Source organism: Dipteris shenzhenensis, chromosome 15, assembly GCF_047967505.1.
Source record: "Dipteris shenzhenensis isolate YYH24624 ecotype China chromosome 15, Dip_SZ_1.0, whole genome shotgun sequence".
In the NCBI taxonomy this organism is placed as follows: domain Eukaryota; kingdom Viridiplantae; phylum Streptophyta; class Polypodiopsida; order Gleicheniales; family Dipteridaceae; genus Dipteris; species Dipteris shenzhenensis.
Genome location: NC_141610.1, coordinates 18,019,950 through 18,035,550, shown reverse-complemented (window position 1 = coordinate 18,035,550; position 15,601 = coordinate 18,019,950). Strand labels below are relative to the sequence as shown.

At 45.2% G+C, this 15,601-nt stretch overlaps 1 protein-coding gene across 7 annotated transcripts in view; it reads right to left on the bottom strand.

Moving 5' to 3' along the window:
* LOC147893479 (outer envelope pore protein 24, chloroplastic-like) overlaps window positions 1-14,134 on the bottom strand; it is a 28,963-nt gene extending 14,829 nt beyond the window's left edge. For all 7 annotated transcript variants that reach the window (XR_015542231.1, XR_015542232.1, XR_015542230.1 and 4 more), the window contains exon 1: window positions 13,855-14,134. Coding sequence is in view for 4 of the 7 variants with exons in the window: in XM_087385955.1 (XP_087242081.1) it covers window positions 13,855-14,055 (201 nt within the window). In the remaining 3 variants the exon portion in view is untranslated. The remainder of the gene's footprint in view (window positions 1-13,854) is intronic.
* Between the last annotated feature and the right edge of the window lie 1,467 nt (window positions 14,135-15,601).

Below are 15,601 nucleotides of genomic sequence, written 5' to 3'. Positions count from 1 at the left end.
CCTTTCGACGGGACACTTGCCCTTTCGACGGGACACTTCCTTATGAGGCACAACTCTTCACAAGAGACATTCTAATGAAGAGACATTCCTATTGTAATGTACCCTCTCATCAAGGGTCACACCCTTCACAAGGGGTACACACCTCTTCATGCACATACCCTTTGGAGTTCACACCTTTTCATGTGTGACTCTTCACTCTCTATATAAGAGAGGCCAAATTGTATGGATGACAATCACATCCACCCTACAGACATTCAAGCAATACAGTTATTCCTTTGCTCTCTGCTATCTCAGTCTCTTTTCTGTTCCTTAGCACAGTTCTAAATATAGTAAATCTAGGATTTCTTACAGTGGTATCAGAGCAAAATTCGCTCCTGCCTGTAGGAAATGCCCCCCACCTTCTAGCGCTGACCTGATACATTTTTGCCGCTAGAAGAATATCCGTGCACATAGTGCATGGAAGAGATGGAGAGGATGAGCGTAAAATTTTTAAACGCCTAAAGTCATCCTGGCCTCTCCATCTCCCTCACATCACAAGTTGATGTGAATGGACATGACCAAAATCGTGTCCTTTCAGGTGCTTGGGCTGTCCCAAAACCAAGGGACACACCTTTTCCACCATGGGACACACCTTTTGGTGACGAGTCTCGACTCCTCACTCATGGGACATACCCCATCGTGCGCAAAGGGACATACCTATTCATGCAGGGTCACACCCCTTTTAACAAAAAGGACACATCCCCTCATGAACAAGTGCACCTATTCCAAGGGTCACACCCCTTCGAATAGGCACACCTCTTAGGCCCCAAGTACCTACAAAAGGGTACCTAGAGGGGTAAAAAGGGACAAAAATTAAACCCATCCCCTACCCCTAGGTTTACCTTAGCTACCCTAGGGTTAAACTCAACCCCCAAACTAATTTTTGGGGCATCTAACCCATTGGGCAGCCCCCAACGAAAAAAGGCAACTGTACGGATTTCGCGATTTCCTGCGCAGCCAGCCGTACAGACATTCCGTACATTCTGTCGCAGCCAGCCCCGCGCCATCCGTACTACCCTGCGTAGCATCCGTACAACCTCTGCACAGACAGCCGTACAGCCGGCGCAACAGCCGTACAGCCCTGCGCGATCCGTACGGAACTTTCGCCCAACCTACCGTACAAGCCGTACAGGCTGTACCGTACACGCTGTACGGACAGCCTGCGCTGCCAGTCCCTGTTCCCTGCGCTGCCAGTCCCTGTTTACTGCAGCCCTTGCCTCGTCATTGCAGCCCTGGATACCTGTTTTTCCTGACAGCCTGCTGCCTCTCCTTGCTTCGCCATGGTTACCCTGCCAATTCAGCACCAGTTGCCTTTCCTCGCAATGAAGAAAGCCCGTTGACTGCCCGGACCAGACCAGCCTCGAGCACTCCTCACAAATACTGCAACCTGGACCTCCAGACAACGATTTGCAGCCTTCTTCTACGCAATCATTTGGCAGATTAAAGTATTGCCAGGTGGAGTCTTTCCAATCAGCTTTTACGGATTCTTTTTAACAAATTACAGCAAATGAAAGAATCCACATTAAAGCATGGCAACCCCTGGTAATTCACCCGGCCATTCAAGGACACCTGCTACTACACAATATCGTGTTCAAATTGCACAACCAGCCCATTTTGGAGCCCTTGCATCTTGGGTCTTCTGTGTCACGTGCCCTCCGAGTGACTTGGATCACATCCTCTACCTTCTGCGTGAGGCACCTCAATTACATTATTTCCTCAGCACAGTTTAGGTTGTGTTCCACGAGACACGAAGATATCCGGAACACGATATTCCTCAGGAGTTTGCTGTTCATTTTTGGAGAGAGTTCTACCCTTCACCTTCGGCATCCCCAGGGTACTCTCCACCTCCTTCAGCTCCCCGATATCCTCCTCTACAGGGTGTACCTTCTCCCAGCCAGTATTTACATCCTGAAGGCACTCCCTCTCCTGGATATCCTCCTCTTCCGACAGCAGCTCCTTACCCTTTTTCAGATCCGTGGACTCTGCTACCTACCCCTGTCTTATCACGAGCAGTAACACCTTTCTCAGAATCTCCAGTGTTACCTCCGACAGGACCTCCCTTACCAGATTTCCACGGGTGGTTCCATCCTGCCTCGCCTGCCCCCTCCAATATAAGCAACCTCAGGGAGCAGCCCGAATCCTCTTTCAGGGATGGTACAAACTAGAGCGCATTACAGATTTCCTCAACACAGGGAAGCAGAGTGCTACTCGCACACAGAACTCTCCTACGGCCAAAGGTGCTCGCCCTCAAGATAATACCAGGTTTCGCAAAAACTTCGGTAATCAAGGTCAGCGACAGTCTCAAGATCCCCAGAAGCCTCAGAAATCATTTGCTGGATCCCAACAGAAGCAGTCTCCTAAGGATCGTGTTTCTTCTTCTTCACAAAGTCATTACCAACAGCCCCAACATAAAGGTGCGGCCACTGACAAGAAGAACAACTCCAGCTCAAAAGGACTTTGTACCATCTGTACAGGCGACCATAGATGGTTCGATTGTCCCAAGCGACCAAAGCAAAATTCTAATATGGAATCTAGTACTTCCCCAAAAGAAGATGCTACCTCAGCACAAGACAAGAAAGGCAAAGCTGTTCGAATGGCGAATACCATCCACCTGAGCCTTGCCAGCAACCCCGAACCTTCCCTGGCCACTCAAGTACTTTGTGTTCAAGGATCGATTCGTGGAACAACGGTCACCATCCTCATCGACAGTGGCTGTTCTCATAATTTCCTAGCCAGTTCTGTGGTCGATAAACTTCGGTTGACCACCAGTCCTAGCCTCATGGACTATCAGATTGAACTCGCAAATGGAACAACTTTCTTGTGCAACACCAGGATTAAAAACTTGTCTTTTCGTATCCAACATTATACGGACAAGTTGAACTTCGACATTATGCCTCTTTCTCGGTACGATGTCATACTCGGACAACAATGGCTCTACGACTATGATCCATCAATCAGCTTTCGCAGCCATACTATCCAGTTTGTCCACCAGGGAAAACTTATTGAGCTAACTGGTTCTAGGGATTCTCCTTCAACCCCAGTTGCCTCTGCCCTACAAGTAAAGAAGTGGGTTCGTAAACGCCAAGCAAAGACTTCACTTCTGTTGGTTACGGTAGTCGAGGAGACACCAACAAAGGATCCTCCCGAATACCTCAACCAACCTTTTTTCCAGCCTTACCTGGATCTTTTTCCACAGGAATTGCCTAAGCAGTTACCACCTCGACGACCAGTGGATCACCCAATCGAACTTATTCCCGGCAGTAATCCACCGTCGAAGCCTCCTTATCGGGTTTCTCACACTCAAAATGCAGAAATCCAAAGACAGGTCACCGAGCTACTCGACAAAGGTCACATTCGGCCCAGTCGCAGCCCTTTCGGATCTCCTGTACTACTTGTGGAAAAAAAGAACAAGTCTATGCGCCTCTGCATCGACTACCGAGCCCTCAACAAGCTCACTATCAAAAACAAGTATCCATTGCCTCGCATTGATGACCTCTTCGATCAACTTCTACATGCAACACACTTCTCCAAGATCGATCTTCGTTCAGGTTATCATCAAATTCGTATACGAGAAGGCGATGAATACAAGACAGCTTTTCGAACAAAGTATGGACACTATGAATGTTTGGTCATGCCTTTTGGGTTAAACAATGCCCCGGCCACATTCATGACATTAATGAACGACATCTTCAGGCCTTTCCTCGATAAGTTCGTCATCGTTTACCTCGATGACATCCTCGTTTTCAGTAGATCCCTACATGAGCACAAACAACATCTTCACCAAGTTTTTGAAGTTCTCCGCGCAAATTCTCTCTACATCAACATTGAGAAGAGTGAGTTCTTCAAGACCCAACTTGAATATTTGGGACATGTTATTTCAGCTCAAGGTATCTCTGTGGATCCCAAGAAGGTCGAGGTAATCCGAAACTGGCCTACTCCTAAGAATGTTCATGATGTCCGCTCTTTTCTCGGATTGGCAAACTTTTACCATACAAAGGTCTATCAGTTTTCCGAAATCGCAGCTCCTATGTCCGAATTATTGAAAAGCACAGCAATTTTTCAGTGGCTTCCCGAAACAGAGTATAGTTTCCAACAACTCAAGCAAGCACTCACTACCACACCAGTTATGGCTATTGCTGACCCCAATCTTCCATTTGAGGTCATGACCGACGCTTCCGACATCGCTACAGGAGCAGTCTTGATGCAAGAAGGCAGAGTTATTGCTTTTGACAGCCATAAACATTCTGATATCCAAACCCGATATCCGGTTTATGATAAGGAGTTTCTTGCTGTTGTACATGCTTATCGCTCTTGGAAACATTATCTCATGGGTGCCGACTCTGTGGTCAAAACAGACCACCACTCTCTCAAGTATATCTTTACTCAACCAGTCATGAACGCTCGACAAGCACGCTGGGTTGAGTTTCTGGCCAACTTTCACATGACCATTGAGTACATACCAGGACTACGCAATGTAGTTGCAGATGCTCTCAGCAGGTTACCTCTAGCATCAGCCATGGTAATCTCTACATTATCTGTGGATGTTCCGAATTCATTCAAAGGAAAGTATTTCAATGATAAAGACTTCGGCACCGCAGTACAGGTTCTTTCCAAAGATCAACCTTCGACTTCCGAACAGAAGATTTTCTCATCCTATTCTTATACGGACGACCTTCTGTATTATCAAGATCGCGTCTGTGTACCACATGACAAGGATGTTCGACGTCTGTTAAAAGAGCATCATGTAGTTCCTTATGCTGCCCATCCAGGCATCAATAAGACTTATCGGTTACTCAGTGCAACATACTACTGGCCTCAGATGAAAAGAGATGTCATCAACATGGTTACATCTTGCTTATCATGTCAACAAATGAAAGCAAGTCGACGACTTCCAACAGGACTTCTTCAGCCTCTTCCAGTTCCAACTGAAAGGTGGGAAAGTATTTCCATGGATTTCATTACAACACTACCACGATCCTCCAGAGGTAACACTCAGATTATGGTAATTGTTGATCGCTTGTCCAAATTGGCACACTTTGTTGCTTGCAAAAGCAGTGCACAGGCCCCGGACATAGCCAAACTCTTTATACAACATATCTTCCGACACCATGGATTACCCAAGAATATCATATCCGACAGAGATCCTAAGTTTACCAGTCACTTTTGGATTTCACTGTTCGACTCTTTGGGTACTACTCTACTGTTCAGTTCAGCTGTACCACCCAGAATCAGATGGACAGACTGAAAGAGTCAACCAAGTTCTGGAAGAAATGCTTCGACATTATGTTCAGTCACGCCTCGCAGCCTGGGAAGAGTATCTACCACTCCTCGAGTTTGCCTATAATAACTCTTTCCATAGTGCCATCAGCATGACTCCATTCCAAGCAGCTTATGGACACACTCCGATTGTACCAACAAATTTTGTACTTCAACATCGAGTGGCCCTAGCTGATCAATTGGTTCAAGAAATGCAAGACATTCTACTGCAAGTCAGGGATCATTTGCGAAAAGCGCAAGAGCGGTATCAACGGTCTGCCAACAAACATAGACGTCACCTGGAATTTAACACTAGTGACATGGTGCTATTATTCGTAGCCCCACATCGCTATAAGACGGTTAAGTCTGTGTTTCCTAAGTTGCGACCCAGATACTATGGACCTTTCCGGATCGTCAAGAAAAATTCACCTTTAAGTTATAAATTGGAATTACCACCATCATGGGGTAAAATCCATCCAACATTTCATATTTCTTGGCTAAAGACGTACATTCCCGGCGATGAAGCAGTTCCTCCTGCAGGTGATTATGTCCCAGAAATTGAAGACGATTATGTTCTCCTTATTCCTGAGCGTATTCTGGACCATCGACAGCGAGAGACTCGACATCGACTTATCACGGAATTCCTTGTTCTTTGGCGAGATCTGGACGACTCCGACGCTACTTGGCAGTCCGATGAAGACTTACAGCAGTACCCTGATCTATTACAGCAGTATTTTCAGCATCTACCATGATATTTTCTACATCGGTTCATTATCTCCACCAGGGTCTTCTTTTGAGTGGGAGGGGATGTCACGATCTGTGACTTATTCCTTTCTCTTTCTAGACTTATGGATGGTTTAATGAATGGACACTTGTGGAAGGGTATGACCTTTCGACGGGACACTTGCCCTTTCGACGGGACACTTCCTTATGAGGCACAACCCTTCACAAGAGACATTCTAATGAAGAGACATTCCTATTGTAATGTACCCTCTCATCAAGGGTCACACCCTTCACAAGGGGTACACACCTCTTCATGCACATACCCTTTGGAGTTCACACCTTTTCATGTGTGACTCTTCACTCTCTATATAAGAGAGGCCAAATTGTATGGATGACAATCACATCCACCCTACAGACATTCAAGCAATACAGTTATTCCTTTGCTCTCTGCTATCTCAGTCTCTTTTCTATTCCTTAGCACAGTTCTAAATATAGTAAATCTAGGATTTCTTACATAATGGCTGTACGAACCTGTTTCCTTGCAGTACGCAGCTGAATTTGTTGCATTGGGACATGATCTTGCTGCTGGCACGCATCCCAAGGCTGCTCCCTTGCTCTAGAACCCCTGGCACGCAGTCTGACGCTCATTTTTGCTGCTGTATGGCGATTTCTACAACTGGCACGCAGCCCGAGAATGCTTCTAGAAGCTGTGCGGGCTGCTGGTGCACCTCCGGAGGCCCTGTTCCTGATGTCCTAGCTTTTTTCTCCTGTTTCAGACCTCTACACCCGTGAGCCTTGCTCTCCTTTCTGTTCTCAACTCCCAAAATCTGTCTCTCTCTCTTTTCCCTTGGCTGGGAGTCATTTCTACACCGGCTTTCCCCTCTTCCATGGACAGCGGGTATGGATATTATGACTTCCTGTTCGATTGCATTTGTCATTTTTGAAGTTGTTATTGCTTCTGCTTGCTTCGTGGCGCTCTCTCTAGGCTTGTAACAGACACCCAGCCACAGAGGGTGTACATGGAAAGGTGCTAGAGGGACAATGTATTGCAGTTCTTATGGCTTGAGGCTGTTTGATCATTTGCTGAGGTCAGTGTTGATGCATTGCCACTTTCAGTGGGGCACAGTCAGTGTGGGATGCCTTAGCTATGCATTAACAGTTGGGTTCTAGTGACACTTGGGAATTGGATGCATTCTAATGCCAAGTGTTGGTTTGGGCAGTGGACTGCTAGTGTAGCAGAGTGCAAGGGTGAGCCCTTGATGTAATTGCACAATTGCCATTACCTGAAGAATTAATTAAATACCGGAAGGGGCGCCAAAGTGTTTGGGGCCAATTGGTGTTCTTGGTATTTGGTTTCGGAGCAGGGGCACTCCAGCCTCACCACAAGTTTGTTTTAAGTTGTTTCTAAGTGGAATTTAACTAATGGGAATGGCTGGAAATGTTGCAATGTGGCTGTAAAGGAAGTGTATGCTAAGTTAGTTACAGTTTAACTGAAGGCCAGTTTCAGCTGCTTTGTCTGCACACTCTTTCTAGTCCGCCTCGACTTGCAGAACACCTCCAAACTGTCCCTCAAACAGGCGCCTTGCTGCCATGTGTAAGTCCAGCTCCAGACGCCTAGATTCTGCTCTGCCTTGACCACCAGATCAGCTCCAAACTGCTCCAAGTCTTGGATGCTGTACAGACCTGCAGCACTGTTTGCTGCCCTCTAACCTGGCCCTGACAGCTCCATCTAGCTGTCCTTGCAGGCTTTCTTCTGCTCCAGACTGATGCTGCTCCAGTCATAGTCGTTTAACAGACTTTTTTGCAGTCCTTGCTGACATGGCATATGGCAGCTAGCATGCCGCCCATGTGGCAGCCCTGCCAATGCTATCAGTTCTGACCCTGTGGCTGCCCCGTGGCATCTTTGATCCTCTGTTGGTACACACCCCCCATGCTCTCCTCATTTGGGGGCTCACAGGTGGGGAGGTAACATGCAAAACTCGAACAGGAGAGTATTTGCCACTCATTGAGTTCGCATACAACAACTCTTTCCACATTGCTATCAGCATGACTCCATTTCAAGTATATACCTAGATGAATCCAGGAACATTCCCAAACTCATCCTCTTCTTGGAAAGCTAAAAAGTCGGGGGAAAGCTTGTTTGTCGTCAACCATCTCTTGACATCCCCACTGACGTCATCAGCACCCAACAGTGGGTGTAGACCATAGTATAAAAGTATGCTCTCACACATACAAATCCACACACCCACACATACTTGAGCATCCATTTATACAAAGTCTTCGTACTGAGTTTCTGTCGGCACTCCAGAGGTGAAGGGAAAACTCAGCCATGACGAAGGCTAGCACTAAAGGAGAAGGCTAATCAAAAATCTCTTCAGTCAAGCTACAACTGCTTGTGAAGTCTAAACAATTTCATTTTAGTCTGATGTCTCTCCCAAACTAGCATCTAAATTAAGTAGCCTATTGACTCACTCCAATAGTACTAACAAATTTTGCACTTCAACACCGAGTCACTTTAGCTGATCAGGTTGTTCAAGATGCAGGATATCCTACTGCAAGTTCGGGATCAAATGAGCAAAGCACAAGAGCAATATAAACATTCCGCTAATAAACACAAATGTCATCATTGTCATGACAAGAGAAATCACTAATCTGTGATTAGTAGACATTAAAACATTATTATTATGTTATATGCCAATGGTGTAACATGTATTTGTATTTATGATGGACACCGACCGATTTGTTATGGCGGTGGGTCATCTGAGTAGATAGGACTAGTCGAGCTGGAGCCACTGCTTCAGACGACATCGAATTCGAACATGTGATACTTATTCTATTAATAAAAATGTGCACACACGTGTCTAGATCCTAGGGGCAATACGAAGGGAAGGGTGCATTAAGGTGCATTGAATGGTAGATGCATGGGTAATAAGCTAAGGGTAGGTGTAAATGGGAAGATGGAACTTGAGTGATCTCAAGGGACATTAATGAAAGGGTATCACTCTTTCATTGGAAATCTCACGTAGCATTCTCTCTACCACATTGCATTCATCCGTCATCTCTCTCCCACCTTGCATGTAGGTTGAAATAGAAACAAGTACTCTCACGAGGGCGCTCTTCCCCATTGGAGGGCCAATCGGCATTCAAATTCTGCATGCATTGCACACATTTGCATTTTTCGAAGAGTGTGGATCTTCACATTTGGTATCAGAGCGGTGACGATCCACGAGCGGGACGAGAAGAGGGCAATAGTTGCAGACGACGGAAGTCGCAAGAGAAGTTGCGGAAGAGGATCACGACCGACCCATCTCCGAGTTTCTGAGACAAGGGATTTTTCTGAAAATTTCTGGTCTTGAACTATGAACGAGGTGTCCTCACGAGGTGAATTGCCCCTCCCCCCCCCCCCCAATGTGTGAATGTACCCTTAAAATCCTTAAACCATGAGGAAAAGGGATCCCCCGTTCTCCCCAACGGAAAGTCGGATCGGAATAAGATTTTAAGGTGGGTGGATCCCATCAAGTACCCCCTATAACGGTATCTAGAGCTCCAATCCGCTCAAAACAAGAAGCCCAAACGGAGCGTACCAGTTTACAGCAGAAATACAAGAAGAAAAGCTTGAAAGAGAAGGGAAAGGAGGTCATTTTAAGTGTCTTCTCAACACAAACGAAGCGGGAGTCGGATAAGTACCACCAACTCTACAACACTTGACTTTTGCTATAAAATAAACCTCTTTTTTTTGAAATTACAGCAAGACACTTTCTCTCTTGTATTACTAAAAGAAAAGAATGAAAGGGGAAGGGACATATAATAATGAACTTATTCCTTTTCCTCCATTACCCCAAGGAGAGAGAGAAAGAACACCTTCACCCCCTCTTGAAGAGGATGGATTAGGTGAGAGTTATACACATCTTGAGTATGATAACCCACAAATAGATTTACAGCAATCTCTCCTTCAAGAACCTCTTGATAGGGAGTTCTCCTTTCGTAATGAAAGAGGAAATGAGACCAGCCAAGAACAAGGTGATGAGTTTACGCCTTCAACTCAAAACCCAGTACACATGGATTATAATCCAAGTGCAAGAGGAAGAGAGGAAACTCCTGTTGATAAGCTGATTTTCCAACTTAGCAATATGATTGAGCAGTCCATTATGAGATTAGGGACTAAGAGGGCTTTAAACTTCGGGGATGAAGAGTTGAGTACCCCTTCTAAGAGGTCCAAATTCCAACCACAAGAGAGAATTGAGTTCCCCAAATATGATGGGGCAAGGGAGGCTGAAAAAATCCTCAATTGGATTCACCATTTTGAGCTATACTTTGCCCATCAAGACAAGACCGAGCAAGAGAAGCTTACTCTTGCCACATTGCATCTGCAGAAGGATGCTCTAATGTGGTGGTCCTTGTCACAAACAGGAAAAAAGCCTATTCATGAATGGGCTAAGTTCGTGGAGCAACTGAAAGCCACTTTCATGCCACCGAGGCATGAAGAGAACCTAACCTTTCGTTGGGAGAGGTTTAGGCAGTTCGATAATGAAAGTAATGCAAAGTTTACAGCCAAATTTTGGAAACTCTCTCTAGAGTTACCCGAAAAGAGTGAGGAACATAGGAGAAAGAAGTATTTAGCAGCCTTAAGCCCAAAAGTAAGGTACAAGGTTGAAATGTTTAACCCGACCACGCTTAAGGACCTCACTAAGCTGGCTGAAATAGCCGAGAGGAAATTGAATCCGCGTAAACCCTTCAACAAAGGAAATGAGAAAGCTATTGTACAAAATGTTAACAGCCAATCACGTCCTGGATGGATACCATTTCCTTCCATGATTGACGATGAGAAGAAAAAGCTAATTAAGGAGGGAAAATGTTTTGGATGTAAGAAACATACGCCAGGGCATCCATGGCATAAATGTCCTACTCTATTAGCCAAAATTGTCAAAACCAACTCTGTAAAAGGGAAAGGCAAAGCATCCAAGCAGGAGGGTAAGGCTTCTACCTCCTCATCCCAAGACTCTACGATGAACATAGAACCAAGAGTAAATGCTATCCATTCAGCCAACACTGGTGTATGGATGTGTGAACTGAAAAGAGAGTAGGTTGGAGGGCCAATCGGCATTCAAATTCTGCATGCATTGCACACATTTGCATTTTTTCACAATCATGAGTTCAATAATGGTGACACACTTCTTGTATTTGTAGCTCCCCATTACTACAAGACAATAAAGTTTGTGTTTCCCAAACCGCAGCCACGATACTACAAACCTTTCCGGATCATAAAGAAGCACTTAACTTTTAGTTATAAGTTGGATTACCACCATCCTCGGGTAATATTCACCCTTCGTTTCACATTTCATGGTTAAAGGCATATGTTCCAAGTGATGAAGATGTTCCAGCTCCAAGCAATTACATTCCAAAAATCAAAGACGACTTTGTTCCTGTTTCCAAAGCATTTTGAAGCATTGACAATGTGAGACACGACATTGACTTATCATTGACTTTCTCATTCAATCGCGTGATCTTGATGATTTTGACGCTACTTGGCAAACCGATGAAGATATGCAGAAAAACCCTAACATCCTACAGCAGTACTTTGAGCATCAGACATGATCTGTTCTACAGCACCACTTCATCTCTTCCCTAAGGTCTTATTTTGAATGGGAGGAGGTGTCACGATCTATGACATGTTCCTTTTCTAGAACCTTATACTTATGGATGGTGGATGAATGGACACTTTTGAAAGGGTATGCACTTTTGACAAGACACTTTTGAAGCACAACCCTTCAAAAGAGCTACAACTCTTCCAAAGAGGCATATACTTATCAAGAGGACACTTCTATATGTAACGTTTTAATGTAGCCCCTCATCAAGGGTTGCACCCTAGGAGTTCAATCTGCTAGAGCAATAAGCCTTCCAAGGCATAACAAGAGAGCAGACCTAGAAGAGCCTGACAGGATTCATGCATACTAAAGGCACTTGGCAATAGGAGGAGCCAATTTTTGGTGCATTAAATCAGCAATTATGTTGGTACATGTATTGGCAGGTTTTGTACCTGGCTTCTACATCTTTAGGTATTCCTGTTGGCTATACATCTGAGTTTATTCTATCTAGATCTAAAGTGTTTTCTATCTGCATGCATGTGCACAAAGTGAGCTGTTGTCTCATGTAAAGTTGTGTGATTTCATGGAACTCCTCCACTACAAGGAGTTGGCTACAGCAAGCACGCTCTGTTTGTTTATGACATGGTACCCCAACTTTGTGTGGTAGTAGGATGCATGATATTATATTCTCTGCGAGACGATCTTCTTGTTAAAGTCTCTTGCAGCAACCGCAATCCTGCATCTTGTAGCCCTGCACATAACAATAGCAACATTCTTTGTTGTACCTGGCACATGTCTTTACATCCAAAAGTCCATCGTAGCCACTGTCCAAGTCATCTTTTTGGATTGCTGTCCGTTCTCGTGTTCCATGACTTCTTCCCGTTCATGGAGCTATTGCCTCTGAAAACGTTGAGGCTTTTGCTATGGGCAGCCTTGGGTCCTTGACGGGCTCAAATTCCCGAGCAAGCTCATAAGCAGTGTCATAATCTTTTGGCCAAAAAACTGAAACATAATACTGAATGCAATCAAAGGCCATGGAGAAACTTCTTGACTGTATTCTCCCTCATCTTGTAGCACATGGCTACATGTGCGAACCAATGGGTGTGATCATTGGCCACCTCACTGAGGCGCTAAACTATTCCCGTGGTGGAGAAATCAGGTCTAGATGTCCTTGAGGGACTCTTCCCACTTGTAGCTAGATATCTCCAAATCTACATTGCAAGAAACTGCCAGCCATTTGTGTCGGACCACCTATACATAAATTCCAAACTAGTTGAGCCATGCAATAAGAACTAAGGGTTTGGTTTAGCCATCATACCTCTCAAAGTTGAGTTTCCAAGAAACAAGGACTTGACTAGCTGCCTTTGCCATCTCTGATGCCCTCTTGAGCCTCTCATTCTCTTTCTCTTTCTACAATCCCAATCTTCCCTAGCTGCTTGGGCGAGGGGGTCCCCTTCGTCTTTGGCCTCCTGATGCCAACCCTCTGCTACAACATTGGCATCTTGGAGCCGTAATACCTGCATGATGAGGGCGGGTTTCCTCTACAGCATTGCCTTTGTTTCCTAGACGTGCATTTGGAGCATGACTTGCATCGAGGCCATCATCGCAAATGGTGTAAGAGGGACTTCTAGTGTAGATCCCTTTTGTGTGGATACCGTTTGGAAGGTACACCATTCATCATAGTCGATTTGCTGGACCGTGTCGTTACACACGCCATGGAGACCTCCAAAACCTATACCCCACAAGCTCGAGAAGTATTATGAAGCACTGATACTAATGTAAAAAGGCATGTACGCTATGCTAATCTCCTAGGATTATCTCACTGAGTGGAAGCATGAATGTATGAAGCTGTAGAGAGCCTCATTGAGTGCAATAGGCCTGCCCAGAAGTAGCTAGAAAGCCAAAATGCTGAAATCACAAATACTGATGAAGGAAGTCTACCTGAAGGGAGAGAGTGGAGAGGGGCAATCAACCTCCTCTCCTACTCCTTGGAACTGGAAAGGAAGAGGGAAAGGGCAAGGGGGGGGGCGGGGGCACAAAGTGACTATGTCTAAGCCGTGTAAAACCGACGATCACAGATCTGAAAATCGCCGTTAGTCACCACAACAGAATGCCCTCACCTTGTACTACGATTCGAGGGCAGAAGCGCTAGTGGCATTGCGGTTCTCTCTCTCTCTCTCTCTCTCTCTCTCTCTCTCTCTCTCTCTCTCACATATTCTTATATTCTTACATACAACGCTGGACAATGTACCTTCTTGGGGATATCATAGTCAATCATGAAAAATCCAGGCCTCTCGATCCCCAAAGAGACGCCGGCGAGGTTAGGAACGTCGTCGAAAGTTCGATCGGTGCAAGAGGCCTTAAGCTTCACGTCCCCGAGACCAAGGGCGAGGGTAGCAGAAGCAGTCTGGGAAGACGGATCATACTTAGCTTTGACAGAGGTCTTTGTCATAGGGCCAAGATGGAGCAAGACGCAAGATCAGCACAGAGAGAAATAGTAACACAGCTTGCCTTAGCTCCTCATGACACTAGAGCCGCCTATCGTGCATTGAATGCACCTGGGCCGTGGGCTCGATGGGGGTCGTCCATGATCCGTGGGTGGTGCCCATGGTATGCAACACCGCCCACATGGTATGCAAGTCTCTAAACACCAGTATCTCCGGATTAGCTCGGTTTGAGTTCGCGTGTTTACAAACTATGAGACACAATAAATGCATCTAAACCGTGGGTGAGCAATCTTGCCCGTCCATGAGCCCTGAGCGTGCCCACGAGCGGTAGACACCCTGAGAGTTCACACCACCCCTCAGTCATCCTTTGTCATCCCACACATTAACTCAAAAGATTTGTGTCTCGCCCATGAGGTCGTCCATTCCATAGTCCAACCGCTACATGATTGCCTCCTAGTATAATGGTGACCAAGCGCTTTTGGATGCAAACAAAAAAGCAAATGATTTTTTTTAAAGGGAGTTGGCCTCTCAAAAGGCAAATTTTGTACCTAGCTAATTTTTGGCCTACCCATGAGAAGGTTCCACTTTGAGAAGCTAAAATTGATGATTTTTTAAAATTCCCATTTGCATTTTTGGTGAGGGTAGCCTTAGCAATGATGCAATTTGGGCAAAGCAAAAATTAGGCATTTTTAAAATTTTGGGAATTGCATTTTTCCTATTGGACAATATGTTGATATGTGGCTTCTCTTCTTCATGCATACTTTAAAGTGATTGACTCTCTCTCTCTCTCTCTCTCTCTCTCTCTCTCTCAAGTCTTCCTACACACCATCATCTCCACCTTTTCTCCCTCCCCCCCCCAACACTCGCCCCCTCCCCCCCCCCCCCCCCCCTCTCTCTCTCTCTCTCTCTCTCTCTCTCCTGCAGTCTTCCTCCACACCATTTCCAGTGGATTCCTTTTTGTTTGCTTTTTTTATCTTAGGTAGGCCTTATGAATGATTAAATATTATTCACCTTGTTATGATCGTACAAGAAGGTAGCTAGTGTGATTGCTAAGCTTGTTGTATTGTCAAATCCGACTGAAAACAATTGCACTTAATATTTGTATCCTCTCTCTTTCTCTTCTTCTCCTTCTCTCTCTTTCTCAACCCCCTTTTCCGTTGCACCGTCTCATTGCCCCCTTGAAATCCTCCTCCTCTCTCTCTCTCTCTCTCTCTCTCTCTCTCTCTCTCTCTCTCTCTCTCAGCTTTCAATTCGCCCCTTTTTCGCACACCATCTCGGGCAAGCCACATGAATGAAATTCATCTTGTTTTTTAATTACACTTGGAACGTTGCCTCTAAATGGGTATTCTACATTCAAAAATTCATTATCTACCATCCAATTTACGGGGGATTTATTCCACCAAGTTTGTAATTTTGAGCTTCAATTGCTTCTGCATTGAACAATTGCATTTGATCTATAAAACTCCAAGAATTTGGAGGATTCATTGGAAAATAATAATTGGTAATACTTTATTAGCCCCTAAGTTTGTAATTTTGAGCTTCAATTGCTTC